The sequence below is a fragment of the Podarcis gaigeae genome (genome assembly GCF_964106915.1).
Source record: "Podarcis gaigeae genome assembly, chromosome: Z".
Taxonomy (NCBI): Eukaryota; Metazoa; Chordata; class Lepidosauria; order Squamata; family Lacertidae; genus Podarcis; species Podarcis gaigeae.
In genome coordinates this window covers 47,010,360-47,024,771 of record NC_139691.1, presented here as the reverse complement: position 1 = coordinate 47,024,771, position 14,412 = coordinate 47,010,360, and the positions used below count along the sequence as shown (strand labels likewise).

At 46.3% G+C, this 14,412-nt stretch overlaps 1 protein-coding gene across 9 annotated transcripts in view; it reads left to right on the top strand.

Annotated features, from left to right (window-relative positions):
- The window catches only part of TAF1 (TATA-box binding protein associated factor 1), a 48,196-nt gene that overhangs the window by 6,333 nt on the left and 27,451 nt on the right, over positions 1 to 14,412 (top strand). For all 9 annotated transcript variants that reach the window (XM_083722679.1, XM_083722681.1, XM_083722683.1 and 6 more), the window contains 12 exons: positions 1,750 to 1,860; positions 2,318 to 2,484; positions 3,994 to 4,224; positions 6,180 to 6,371; positions 6,485 to 6,677; positions 8,697 to 8,864; positions 9,956 to 10,080; positions 10,173 to 10,280; positions 10,688 to 10,861; positions 11,669 to 11,842; positions 11,931 to 12,035; positions 13,525 to 13,725. In XM_083722679.1, the coding sequence (XP_083578805.1) occupies positions 1,750 to 1,860; positions 2,318 to 2,484; positions 3,994 to 4,224; positions 6,180 to 6,371; positions 6,485 to 6,677; positions 8,697 to 8,864; positions 9,956 to 10,080; positions 10,173 to 10,280; positions 10,688 to 10,861; positions 11,669 to 11,842; positions 11,931 to 12,035; positions 13,525 to 13,725 (1,949 nt within the window). The remainder of the gene's footprint in view (positions 1 to 1,749; positions 1,861 to 2,317; positions 2,485 to 3,993; positions 4,225 to 6,179; positions 6,372 to 6,484; positions 6,678 to 8,696; positions 8,865 to 9,955; positions 10,081 to 10,172; positions 10,281 to 10,687; positions 10,862 to 11,668; positions 11,843 to 11,930; positions 12,036 to 13,524; positions 13,726 to 14,412) is intronic.

Genomic DNA, 14,412 nt, shown 5'->3' with positions numbered 1-14,412 from the left:
CTGGTTGCCCTAATAGATGATCTCCCCAGACAAATGGATTGAGGCGGGTCGAGACTGCTGATTCTCTTAGATTTGTCAGCAGCCTTTGACATGGTCGATCACAATCTTTTGGACCACCACCTTGCCGACGTGGGGATGCAGGGCATAGCCCATAAATGGCTGTGCTCTTTTGATCTCTGGTCGGGGACAGAGGGTGGAAAGGAGATGTCGCTGCGCCACTCCTTGGTATGTGGAGTGCCGCAGGGCGCAATCCTCTCCCCGATGCTTTTTAACATTCTTATGCGCCCCCTTGCCCAGATTGTCCAGAGCTTTGGGCTGGGTTGTCACCAATATGCTGATGACACTCACCTCTATCTGCTGATGGATGGCCATACTGACTCGATCCTGGACATACTGACCAGATGTTTGGAAGCTGTGGCTGGATGGCTTCGTGGGAGCCGATTGAAACTAAATCCTTCGAGGACAGAGGTCCTCTGGCTGGGTCGAGATGGTATGGGGATGAGGGACCAACTCCCTTCTCTTGCAGGGGCCCAATTAGTGCCATTGCCTTCCGTTAAGAGTTTGGGTGCAATCCTTGATGCCTCCCTTTCCATGGGGGCGCAGGTTACAGCAACAGCCAAGGCAACATTGTTCCATCTTCGCCGCATCAAGCATTTGGTCCCTTACCTTTCTCGCCCCAACCTGGCCACAGTGATCCATGCAACGGTCACCTCCAGGCTTGACTACTGTAATTCGCTCTATGCGGGGCTGCCCTTGAAGCTGTCCCAGAAACTCCAGCGAGTGCAGAATGCTGCAGCGAGGCTGCTCATAGGGTCTCTGCCATGGGAGCATATTCACCCAGGGCTTTTCCAGCTGCACTGGCTCCCGGTGGAGTACAGGGTCAGATTTAAGGTGCTGCTTTTGACCTTTAAAACCCTTCACGGCCTAGGACCCTCGTACCTATGGGACCGCCTCTCCTGGTATGCCCCACAGAGGACCTTAAGGTCCATATATAGCAACACCCTAGAGGTCCCAGGCTCTAAGGAAGTTAGATTAGCCTCAACCAGAGCCAGGGGCTTTTCAACTCTGGCTCCGGCCTGGTGGAACGTTCTGTCTCATGAGACTAGGTCCCTGCGGGATCTGATTTCTTTCCGCAGGGCCTGTAAGACAGAGTTGTTCCACCTTGCCTTTGGCTTAGAATCAGTTTGGTTCCCTCCCCCTCTTCCTTTTTACTTTCTCCTCCGGTGAAGAGGCTACATCCTAATGTTTTAATGTTGCATTTTAATCTTTTTAAATTGTATTTTAATCAACTTGTTTTTATTATTGGTTGTTAGCCGCCCTGAGCCTGGTCTTGGCTGGGTGGGGGCAGGGTATAAATAAAAATTATCATTATTATTATTATTATTTGGGGTCATAGGAAGCTGCCTTAGACCGTAGCTCCATCTTTCTCAGTATTGTCTACATGGACTAGCAGTGGCTCTCCAGGGTTTCAAATTAGTCCTATCGCAGCCATACCTAGCGATGCTGGGGATTGAACCTGAGGGGTTCTTCATGCAAAGCAGATGGTCCTCAGCCCTTACCCACAGGAAACCAAAAAATTACAGAAATAACTAGTTGAGTGTGGGGAATTATGTGGGAATAGAAGATGATGGAGGATGCCTGGGTCTTCTTGGAATGTTAATTCTGGTAGCTTTTAACAAGGACAACGAACTGGAGGTGCGATGAGATGGAAGGGCTGCCCATCATTGAGTTCCCTCCTTTCTTCCTTAGGTGGTGTTTCTGTTTCTGGCTCTGAAGAAACCAGTTCCAGGCTGATGGCTCCTTCGCCGCCACCTCCAGCGCTGGTGAAGGAGGCTGAGGAACAGGACACAACTTATTTTGGTGCGTATGCACTCATGGGATGTGACTGTGAGCCCTCTAGAGGCAGGGCTAAGCAGAAGGTATACGGGAGCCAAACAAGCACACTGTACTCCACCTGTTATTTTCATTGTAACACCTAGCTCTCATCTCATTACGTTAAGGATTTATGGTTGCGCAATAGCTCGACACTCACAGAATCTACTGGTGGTGGGAGAACTTGATCTGGGTCATTCAGACTTCTTTAGTGCAGGGTCAGTGTGGCTTTGGGCATGTCCAAGAGGATTCTCTGTGACTCTTCCCTTGCCCTGCCCCACACCACTTTTGTCCTGAATGCAAGCTGCAATTCTCAAGATGCCGGGTTCCATTTGAAATGCTGCTCTTCTTTCCACTTCAATGCCTGGCTTAGCTTTCTGCCATGTTGAGGTTACGGAGCAGAGATTTTCTTTCTTTTCTCTCTGAGAGATGCTCTCCATTCCAGGGAATGAAGAGAGCGAGAATGCCATCCAGCTGCCCACCATTTCCTCTTCCGAATCTGAGTCCAAGGAAGACAAGTCTACATTTCCACTTGCAGGGATAATGCAGCAAGATGCCACCGAGCAGCTGCCCAGCGCCACAGACCTGTTCCCTGAATTCCGGCCAGGCAAGGTAGAGCTTGAGGTTTGAGTCGGAGTGAAAGGCTGCACTTCGTGGTAGAAGGATGGGCGATTTCTCTCTGTACTTCTGTTTATTTCACAAATTTATATACCACTTAATTGTAAATCCTCCCCCCAACCCCCCCTCAAAACAGTTTGCAGAAGGAATAAAACAATAAAATTATCAGTAACAATAGTTACAAACATCTATTTAAAACAAAATATAATTGCATTTAACAATAAGCTAAAAAAAGCTAAAAACAGATTAAAGCACATGGCAACATTCTACATATTTGGGTAGGCTTGTCTAAGCAGAAGTGCCTTTAGCAGCGAGTTCCATAGTGTAAATTCCAGAGTGTAAAGGCAGGGTAAGTATTATACAGCACCTGCAATGGTGTCAGTTCTGCAGACTGAATCTGTTGCGTGAGCACATTTCAGGTATGGTGATCTTCCATTTTGGCCCCCGGAGCCCTGAGATGGCTCTGTGTCTCCTGCTCCTCTCCCAGTCCTTCCAGGCTTCCTGTCTCAGGATGCAGTTACCTTGCCAATTCCTAGTAAGAGTGTAAAAAGCTAGGTGCATCTCCTTTTCTTCAGGTGAGGGTTCTCCTGTGGTCCCAAATGATTAGCGTAAATTCCCAAGCTTGAGGTATGTGTAATGACTGTGGGGAGCTCAGGCTGGAGGCTAATGAAAAGCACTTTTCAGCACTAATAGCCCCCCACCTACCCCCAGGATGTGAATAAGTCCCAAGAGCAACAAGATCGCTGGTACCTCCATATACTGTGCCCGAGAGAAAGCTGGACATGGCTTATTGTGTTGGACTGTCTCAAAGCTTGTCATTTGGAGGTGGGGGTACAGCTGGGGAGGAAAAGGATAGCCCTTCCCTTCTCGGCAGCATACACCTCCGCAGCCCAGCCACATTTAGGGTGGGGAAAGGCCTCCAGTTGACTCCAGATTTGAAGCTTAAATGTGGTGCTTCCCCCTCCCAAACTGAAAGTGCGGCTCTAGTGCAATTGGGCTTCAGAAAAGCCTCCTGTTCACTCCGGGAGGAGCCTTTTAGGCAAGCCTGATTGTTGCAGGGGCAGATGCTACATTGATGGAATGGATATGGGTGCCCATGAGTGTAAGGGAGGCAGTGAGTGAGTGAGTGAGTGAGTGAGTGAATTTGTGTGCTGTATGTGTGTAATGCTTGAGCAAGCGTGGGGTGGTCCCACCCTCCACCAGCTCTGGCCCAGCTCTCTTGGGCTTATGTCTGTTTACGTTTTGGACTCTTCCTCCATTGGCATGTGACCCACCAAAGGTTAGCCATGTGTGAATGTGGCCCCCAGGTTGCAGACGTTCCCCCACCCCTTCTGCAGGTCTTGCAAACCCACCTGGAGAGGACTTCCTTCACAGCCAGCTAGAGTGACAGATGTGGCCTGATGGCAAACTTAATGTTTCCGTGCTTGACATGCCCTGAGTGATCAGAGAGACCAGCCACTTATGCCTCCCAACCTTTGCTCCCTTATTTGTCCTTCCCTGTAGGCGCTGCGATTTCTGCGCCTCTTTGACCCTGGCAAAAATGCCCCATCTGTCTGGAGCACAGCCCATGGGAAGCTCAAGAAGAAGAAGAAGAAGAAGCACCAGAAATCAACTCAGAAAGTACAGTTCCAGAAAGGAGAAGCTGCTACTGAGGAAGGCACAGAAGGCAAATCGTCCTGGGAGTACAAGTTTGCCCCAACTCCTCCTCCGGAGCAGTGCCTTTCTGACGATGAGGTGGGTTTCTGGGAGCAGAGAGGAGGATGGAGTAGGGGATTGTTAGTGTGTTCGCTGCTTTTACTGTCTCACAGCAGAGTTACTTAGAAAGCCTTCCAGCATCTTCACAGCAGTCCAGCTCTCTATCAGTGGGTCTGTTTAGCCTGTAAAAGAGGAGACTGAGAGGAGATATGGTAGCCATCTTCAAATATCTCAAGGGCCGTTACATGGAAGAGGGAGCAAACTTCTTTTCTGGAGGGTAGGACTCAAGGCAATGGCTTCAAGTTGCAAGAAAAGAGATCCTGACTAAACATTCAGAAAAACTTTCTGACAGTAAAAGCTATTCAGTCGTGGAACGGGCTCCCACGAGAGGTGGTGGACTTTCCTTCTGTGGAGGTTTTTAAGCAGAGGTTGGGTCATGGATGCTTGAGCTGAGATTCCTGCATTGCAGGGGGTTGGACTAGATGACCCTGGGGATCTCTTCCAACTCTGATTCTAGGATTCTCTGAAATGAAGAGAGCCCCTCTGCTCCCTGCAGCCATCTGATTAGAGAGACAGACTCTCACAGACACAGGCTGACACTGAATCTCTCCTTCCTCAGAGGTGCCCCACCTGATGCTGGGGAGGATTCTCATTGCTAAGCAACTTGCTTCAAGGACAGACTCTGTTCCAAGCACCATTTAAAGTTTATCTTTAAATGAGCAGCAGGGGTGGGATGTAGTTCATGCCAGACAGCCTCTTTGCTACTTCAAAAGAGAGGTTGTGGATTCCTGTCTGCCTTGCTGTAGGACATAGGTTCCCCTGCCAACAACAGCTGAATCTCTTCCTACCAAGAAGGAAGGCTGAGAAATATTAGTCTCTGCAAGGCGAATGCCAAGTGCAAATCAGTGCTGAGGATGGTCCAAGTCCTCTGGAGATGCTCCTAGTACCTCTCTTTTTTAGAAAATAATTTTTATTAAGTTTTCAATTTTACATCTCCAAATAAACCTTTTACAAACTTTAAAATATTTAGTGACTTCCTTCTACTCTTTCCATGGTTCATTTTACACATCCCTGCATATTTTTACTATAACCATTCAAATCAGTTTTCCATTTTACATCTATCAAAAATTATTTACTCTGTTGAATTTATCTTAGTGCTTCCAGCATTTTCAGCTTTATAGTTATTTTCCATATATTCAATAAATGATTTCTGCTTTTCTTTAAATATATGTTCTTCTTGCTCTTTTATTTTATGTGTTAAATATGCAAGTTCTGCATTTTCTGACAGCTTAAGTTGCCAATCCTCTTTAGTTGGGACCTCACTCACTTTGCATTTTTGGGCTAACAAAACATGGGCCGCAGCTGTTGCATACATAACCTTTTCTGACACCTAGGAACTTCTGTCTGGGTTATTGAAAAAAAGTTCTCTCCACTTCTTTACACTTTCAGCACATATCTGATTCTGTTTTATAAATCATAGCCAACCTACTCAGAGTTAAGTACCATCTATGAATCATTTTCAAATAATTCTCTTTCCATGAATAACTTTCAGTAAATTTCAGGTCACTTTTCCAGAGTTTCTCTCAGAGGTTGAGATCTATATTGTGCCCTGTATCTATTGCACAGTGTGTCTTTGAAGCTTTAACAAGATCGTCTTTTGTTTCCTGTTCTAGTAGAAAATTATACATTTTAGACAAAGGTCTATCCTTTTTTTGTAGGATTCTGCCCCCCTCTTCAAATTGTGAGCTTTGGTCCAGAAATCAATTATTTCTATCTCATTTAAACATGTTGTGTAACTGGTGTTATTGCAACCAATCTGTAACTTGGCTCCTTAAGTCTTCCATAGGTTTCAGTCTGGGTTCCCTCACTGTAAAATCCACAGCAGTTCCCTGTAAGCCGCCCATTGTCAGTCCATATTAACTCTCTTAATTGTAATTGCTTCAGTGGGATCCAGCTCCCCTCTCTTGACCCTCTGACTCCCTCTCCCCCTCCAGATCACCATGATGGCACCGGTGAAGCCCAAGGCCTCCCAGTCTAAGAAAAACACGAAGGTGGCAGCCCCCACGTCCGAGGTGGCTGAATGGCGCCATGGGCCTGCCAAGTTCTGGTATGACATGTTGGGCGTCCCCGAGGACGGCAGCGGCTTTGACTATGGTTTCAAGATGAAGGAGCACAAAGAGGAGGAGGTGGGTGTGGAGAAAGGGCTCTGTTTTTCCTCTCCCAAAGCAGCAGCAGCAGCAGGAGGAGGGAAGGGGCCCAGCTACCGGCACCTTGACCATTTTCTGTTCTCTCTTCACAGACTCCTAAGGCTGAGAAGGACAATCTGCTGTCAGATGAGGACTTCCTCATGGTGACCCAGAAGCACTGGGAGGATGACGTGATCTGGAACGTGGATGACATCAAGGAGGATCCCAAGGCAAAGCAAGCGAGGCAGGAGGCCTGGTTGCCGTCCAGTATGAAGACAGGTGCCACCACCACCAGCACCCAGCAAGGTAAGGTTAGCAGGCAACCGGAGGAAGGGCCATATCTCAGTGCCAGAGCACACCTGCTTCACACACAGAAGGTCCCTAGTTCAGTTCCAGCATCTTCAGGTACGGCTGGGAAATGTGGCCTGAAATCCTAGAATGCTGCTGCCTGTTAGTGCCCACAATGCTGAGACTGATGGACCAATCTTGGTATAAGTCAGCTTCCTATAATTATGCATCTTTAAAGCTGCAGGTTGTATTAATAACAATACCATTGTCAAAACATTATTATTGGTAGTAGTTGTAGTAGTAACCCTTTTATATATACAGTATATATGTATCAAAATGATTTACAGACTGGCCAAAGAAACAGATTACAATTTTACTCTGTGAAGCACCCTGAGATCTTATGATGAAGGGTAGTATATAACTCAAAATAATAGAATAAAAGCAGCACGACCCCCACCCAGCCCCCGGCAAATAGATTTCAAAAGCAATACGAAACAAATACCTGCAACAGAGACGTTTCACCTCACTGCACAAACTTATTGAAACGAGAAGTTCCTCAATTTGTCACTTTGTTTTTAATGTCTGATTTTATGTTTTCAATGAATTTGTGTGTTTGTGTGTGTCTGCATTTTATGTGAATGGCTTAGAGCAGGGATGTCCAACTGGTCAACGGCGACTGACAGGTCGATCCCTGGTTGATATAAGTCGATTGCGGTTGATTGTGGGCTCATTTTCCTTCTTGGGTGGACGTCCCACGCTTAGAGGGTTTCGTTGTTGTTGATTATGCAGTATTTAAAGATATTGCCAAGTAAATAGACAAGAAGCACACTTTTTGGACCGTCTGCCGCTGGACTTCACTTGGCCTCCTCAACATCTTCTTGCATCTGTTGCCAGTATTGAACTGCAGTGGGTGCCTGCTCAGTTTGCCTCTCCCTCTGACACACACAGCCCTGCATGTCGGGAGTGTTGGGCCTTGCTCAGCAAAGAGGAGCAGCTCCTCAAACAGTAGAGAGGAAAGAGGAGGCTTGTACCATGCAGTGGAGAGAAGTTCTATGTTAGTCAGCAAAAGGGAATGGGCAATAATTACCTGGCAGGATCTAGGTCTGACGTGTCAGCTTCAGCCCTGCCCACATTTCAAGCTTGAGGCCTATCCAGAGAAACAGCAGCAGATCTGTACTCAGTCAGTAACCATTGAAGAGTTGTTGAATCTGGGAGTCCCTGCCACAGGACAAGAGATCCCAGCACCTGGGGTTCCTGGATAGCAATTTGACCCCACCCCACCCCACAACAAATCTCCCCCAGGAGCACAGAATGCAATGAACCAGGCAGAATCTTCAGAGACACTGCCAAAGTGGCTGGTTTAGCTGCAGAGGACACTATTGTGGTGGCTTTAAAAGGGATTAGACAAATCCATGTAGGCCTGTTAACCCTGATGGCTATGTTCTCCCTACATTGCTGGAGACAGTATGCTGCTGAATACCAGTTTCTGGAAACCATAGGAGGGGAGAGGTCTTGCTTGTTGGCAGAACTTCTCATATATCGTTATGGGGTCTTGAGAGAGCAGTTCTTTGGAACGGAGGTGCTGAAATTCCAATGTACCTCAAGCACATGGCAGTCAGTGGAGATATGGTCATTTGTATCCTTTGCGTTTCTGGAAATAAAATGGCTAGGGTGTTGAGGAACAAATGGAAGCAGGGCTGTAGTGATAAGGACCAATCACCTGAGTCATCATCACACACATGGCAAAAACAAACAAACAAACAAACCCTCTCCCCACATGCTGGTAACTTGTGTTAAATGAGCAGCATCGATTCTCCAATAAGCCTCTGTGTGGAAGGAAGCACCCTCCATTGACAATGTGCTCTTCCTCTTTGTCTTGTAAAATTCACACACTCTGCCCTTACATCTTCTGAGGGTCAAGTCTGTGCTTTGGAGAGGGTGGTCAGCATCATTTGGGTAGATAGGGGGAAGAGGAATTTGACAGGGTCCTAGATCTTTGGAGATCTTTACAGGAGTGCTTTTGTTGTGTCGTTGCAGCAAATCAGAAAGAAGGCAAGCCGTGGTACTCTATTTTCCCCATTGAGAACAGAGAGCTCATTTATGGCCGTTGGGAGGACAACATCATCTGGGACCATGAAGCAATGGAGAATGTCTTGACTCCATCGGTTATGACACTTGACTCAGATGATGAAAATCTAGTCCTGGGTTTGTTCACACAATCATCATGCTTTTCCTTTGACCTACTAGTGGTTGGAAACAAGAGATTTCTGGCTTTCTGGAGATCAGTGATTTTGCAGGGTTGGGTTGGGGAACATAGATGCAAAATTCAGGTGGACTGAGGAAATAATGATAATAATTTTATTATTTATTATTTTTACCTAGCCCATCTGGCTGGCTTGCAGCATATATAAAAACATAGTAAAATGTCAAACATTAAAAACTTCCCAATACACGGCTGCCTTCAGATGTTTTCTAAAAGTTGTGTAGTTCTTTTTATCTCCTTGCCATCTGACGGAGGGTGTTCCACAGGGAGGGCACCACTACTTAGAAGGCCCTCTGCCTGGTTCCCTGTAACTTTGCTTTTTGCAGTGAGGGAACCACCAGAAGACCCTCTGATTAGGACCTCAGGGGCTGGGCGATGGGGGTGGAGATACTCCTTGAGGTATACTGGACTGAATGTTTTACTGAGCAATCTGCTGTTTAAGACAGGTGAAGCTCTTGCTTTTTTTTTTAGCTCCCAGAAAATTCTCCTAACTGTCCTGACTTCTCCCAAGGGATTCTGGGAATTGTAGTTGCGTAAGGGGCCTGAGGATCTAATAGAACACTGATTCCTTTGGAGGAGCCATTAGTTAACTCGTGTGTGCGCGCACACACACACACACAATGTAGCAATGCAGAAGCAAGGAGTGAGGTGACCTGTCATGTAATAGATCCCATGGGGAGGGAATTGGATCATGGTCTCAGATTTGAAGGTCAGTTAAATCTCTTATTGTTTTAAGTTAAGATTGTATTTTAAAAATTAGTTGGCCCTTTTTTTTACATTTTAAAATATTTTTGCAGATTTTACAGAAGAGATAAAAATATCATCACCTGGCATTAACAATAAGAATATTCAATCAATCCTAACTTAAAAGTATAGATTAATATAAGCAGTCCATGTCCAAATAGGTTTCTTAAAGAGGTTGCCAGTGAAGGGTCATGCATTCAGATGGACTTCCTTTATGTAAGTGCTTTGGTGATGGGGATACCTACAGACAGACATTGAGAGTACACTTTTACTGTATGTTCTTTCCTAGAAATTCCTGAGGAGGAGGACGAGGGGACGTTGAACACTCCTTCTGAAAATAAGAAAAAACCTTCTCAAAGGAATAGCCGGATTCTCCTGAGCAAGACGGGAGTTATTCAGGAGGAGCCTCAACAGGTTTGTGGAAGCGGCTCAGTTTGTTTCACATAAGGCTGATAAATGGAAGGGGGGAAAATTCTGACTTCAACTTCCCTGTGTTGCAACTCTAGAATATGTCTGACCCAGAGGTGAAGGACCCCTGGAACCTCTCGAATGATGAATTTTACTATCCAAACAAGCAGAGGCTTCATGGAACCTTTGGAGGCAACATCATCCAGGTTAAAACCAGTGGTATCATCTCTCTCTGTATGTGCATGCATGTTTAAATGTGCAAAAGTGCAGTCTCATGCAGAATTCCAGCCTTCTGAGAACCATGTGCCTGTGGCAAAATGCTCAGCCTTGCATCTTCACAATAGGACAAGATTCTGTGTGCAGGTACGATTGGTGAGCCAGCTTTCCATTGGATGCTTACAGAGGTTCTTCCCAAGGCTTAGGATGCGGCTTTGCATGGCATGTTCGTAGGGTGGACATATCCCTCAGCCCCTTCCCTTCTGTGACCCATGATTGCCCTTGTTCTGGGATGGGGACATGTTCCTTTGGTTGGCGGTAATGTACATCCAGACTTTTGTACATCCCGAGTGAAAGTTCATGTTTGGGTTGTGTTTTTTCTTTTGTCTTGGTGCAGCACTCAATTCCTGCAATGCAGCTTCAACAGCCCTTCTTCCCCACTCACCTGGACCCCACAGAGCTCCGCCAGCTGCACCGGCCCCCCTTGAAGAAATACTCTGTCGGGGCCTTGTCCCAGCCTGGCCCCCATCCAGTGCAGTCACTACAAAACCACATCGAGAAGAAAGCCAAGGTAAAGCCTCCATTTCCTGGTTCGGCTCTGATGCTTTGACCAGCTATGCCCTCAACTCTTTCTCACCTTGGGGGCTCAGAGAGAAGCTACCTGATGCTGTGTGTGTTTCTGTCTTCGTTTGGTCGGTTTATAATTTTTTAATATTAAAATCTTCATTGGTTTTATAACTTGACACAAAACCCAATTTATACACTTAACAATTCCACTACCTGTCCTCCCATTCATGATGCCCCCCCTCCTGCAATTACCTGGTGCCTTTTATACAATACTTATTCTACTTTACATTTCTTTATTTTTTCATTCTTGCTACCCTTCCATTGCTTACACTTCAAGCCTGCTTGCAATTTCATTTGGCTATAATACTTTTTGAAAAAAAATTCCATTCTTCCATATACTATTCTCATTTTGGTCTCTTTGCCATCACTTTTGCTATCTTCACATAGTCCATTAACTTCAAAATCCGCTCCTCTTTTATTGGAACCTTGCTGCCTTCCCACTTCTGTGCATACAGAACTCTGGCTGCTGTGGTCGCATACTTAAGCAACTTGGCCATCCTTTTTGGGATTTCTAATCCTATTACTCCTAATAAGAATGCTTCAGGCTTTGGGGGAACAGTGATTTTAAACTTTTTTTATTTCATTATGTATCATTTCCCAAAAGTCTGTTGCTTTCTATATATATACAAGTCCAGCACCTATAGAAAGATGTCCCACGTGTTGGCACTTCCGACATTTGTTCGACGCTGTCTTATACATCTTTGCTATCTGCATTTGGTCTCTTTGTACTTTCAACTTGCTCTGCACCCAGATGAGAAGGAGTGCGCTGCAAGCCTCTGGTGGTGGGGAGATGTTCTTCATGCGCACTCCGCAAGACCTCTCAGGCAAGGATGGAGACCTTATCCTAGCGGAGTACAGTGAGGAGAACCCCCCCTTAATGATGCAGGTTGGCATGGCAACCAAGATCAAGAACTACTACAAGCGGGTGAGAGTGCTGTTGTTTGGCTGCAGGTGTTTGAGCTTCTGTAGCTTGAGGCTGCCCTTCTCACTAAAGCTGTATTTCCTTTTGGCAGAAGCCGGGTAAAGATTCAGGTCCCCCTAAGCAGCCATATGGGGAGACCATCTACTGCCAAACCTCCCCGTTCTTGGGTTCTCTTTACCCAGGCCAGCAACTCCAGGTGAGATGTCTGCCTTTCACAATGGGTGGGGTGGCAAGATTGAGTTTGTGTGTGTTCTTCAGAACTGTGTGACCTTCTTCCCAAACCCAAGAAGTGTTTGCCTGGTTTTTGGGAAGGAGGCTCGAGGGCTCTGGCAGGGTCCCAGAGCTACCACCTTCCCAAAGCCCAGTAAGCAAGGTGCCGGGCTTTGCAGAGGTGTGTCATAGCCCCGTATGAGTCCTGTTGCTGAGCAAGCAAGGACTAGGAGTCTCTGGGGAAGACTTACCAGAAAGGAGAATCCACATATGAAGTCAGACAGTCCAGAGATCAGGGAAACCAGATGATTACAGACCCAGGTGGAGAGCAGGAAGCAGCAAGGGAAGGCCAGGAGCCACAGACATTGTTTCCAGCATCTTACTGCTACTGGGAGGTCTATTTAAAAAGGCTGAAGCCAGCTGATTCTCATCAGTGCCTTCTCTGTGTCCTTGAAGGCTGATCAGCTACAGGTGGAGTCATTCCACCTTCTCCTCCTCCAGGCTGCTGTTCAGCAGGCGAAACTGACTCCTGGCTCGTGACAAGAAGGCACAGGAGCTCTTGGGCACTGCCAGAGTTCTTGTGATGCCTTCCCTGCGGCCCCAGCTGTGCAGGGGGGAAATAAATAAATGGAGAGTGGGTTTCCTCCACTTTCCATTTTTTCATTTCACTCCCTGTACCACAACCTCGTAAGTAAAATAAGCATAAGATGTGAGTCACCTGTATGGCTTTCTGAAGATGTCTAAAAGAAGGCAGGAATGCTTTCTCCCAAAACTCTCAGACACTTACAATAAAAGCTTGGACTTGGTCATTAGAGTTGCGGTGGAGAATTCTTCCATGGCTAGGGAGTCTGTACTCTGCGTGTGAGTGCTTCTCCCCAAGGTACCAGCAGAGGCCAGATACCTGGGGAGGTGGGGGGCAAACAACTTGTTCATGGCAGTCCCACCCATGGACAGCAATCCAGTACCCCCTCTGGCCCATGACTTCAGAGAGTGCCACAGTGAACTGTGTGCAGGCAAGCAGCCAGTACTTTTGCTGTTTCTAATGTTTTGTACTTTGGTCACCTTTGGAAAATGGAAGGTGACTTGGTGTGTGGGTAGTGAGCTTGCTCTGCTTGTACGCCTTTGATCTTGCTGTGTATCAACTGTCTCTTGGGTTTGATGGAGAATCCCAGTACAGTAAAACCTCATCTTGCATCCGCCTCTGCTTGCGTCCGCTTTGGCGAATGTCTGCGGCAAACCTGGAAGTACCGGAATGGGTTACTTCCAGGGTCGCCACTCGCGCAGAAGCGCTAAATTGCCCCATGTGCAGATGCGGCATTTCGACGTGCAGATCCTCCAGAACAGATCCCATCTGCAAAACAAGGTTTGACTGTATCTCTCAAGGACTAAATCTGGTCTGTAAGGTCATGTTGGATTCTTTTTCTTTCCCTGACTCCTGTTGCAGTTGACCAAGGTAGCCCCTTTCCTTTTGACAGGCATTTGAAAACAATCTCTTCCGGGCTCCGATTTATCGTCACAAGATGCCGGAAACAGACTTCTTAGTTATCCGGGATCAGAATGGTTACCACATCCGGGATTTGCAGGATATCTTTGTGGTTGGACAGCAATGTCCTCTCTTTGAAGTTCCTCAACCCAACTCCAAACGTGCCAAGAGGCACATTCGAGACTTTCTCCAGGTTTGTCTTCTGTGGGTTACGCAAGTTATTAGCTCTGCAGTCAGCTCAGGGAAAATGGAGTGTTGTTGCAGCTGTGACATATGGGCCTGTGCAAGAGGGCAGACTGTTAAAAAGTTTTGTGTTCATATTTGAGCTCAGAAATGGATTGGTTCACGTTCACTAGTAACTGCAAAGTAATTGCCCTCTTTTGTAGTTTGGCTCACTTGCTTGAGACTATTGATTAATTTTTTTTAAAAAAAGTTCTTTAGTATTTTCCAAAATAGCATACAATAAAACTTACCGTTGCGAAATGAAACAAGGTCATGCACAACTAAGACACTCCTTCCCTCCCCAATTCACACTGCAAGGTTGTTTTCCTACTTCAAGAAGCTTAGCTGAAGGCACTGACAAATTTTCATTATCACAGAAACACTAGTGTCCTTCCAAAATAACCCCTGCCCTCTAGAAGGCCAAATGCTCTGCATGCTCATGTCTACAAAAGAAACAAATGGAAACCAAGTAGAGTCAAATGCATCAGGATTAGCTACTTGCCTTAAGAATCTATTAGTATGTTTCACTTTTCCAACCAGTGCTGTGTGCAACACAGTAATACCAAGTTTGCCATGACAGCTCTGATATATCCCAGCATCAGGAAATCTCCATGCTGGCTTCTGTCAAGAGGAAAAAATCTTTGTTCAATATATTGGA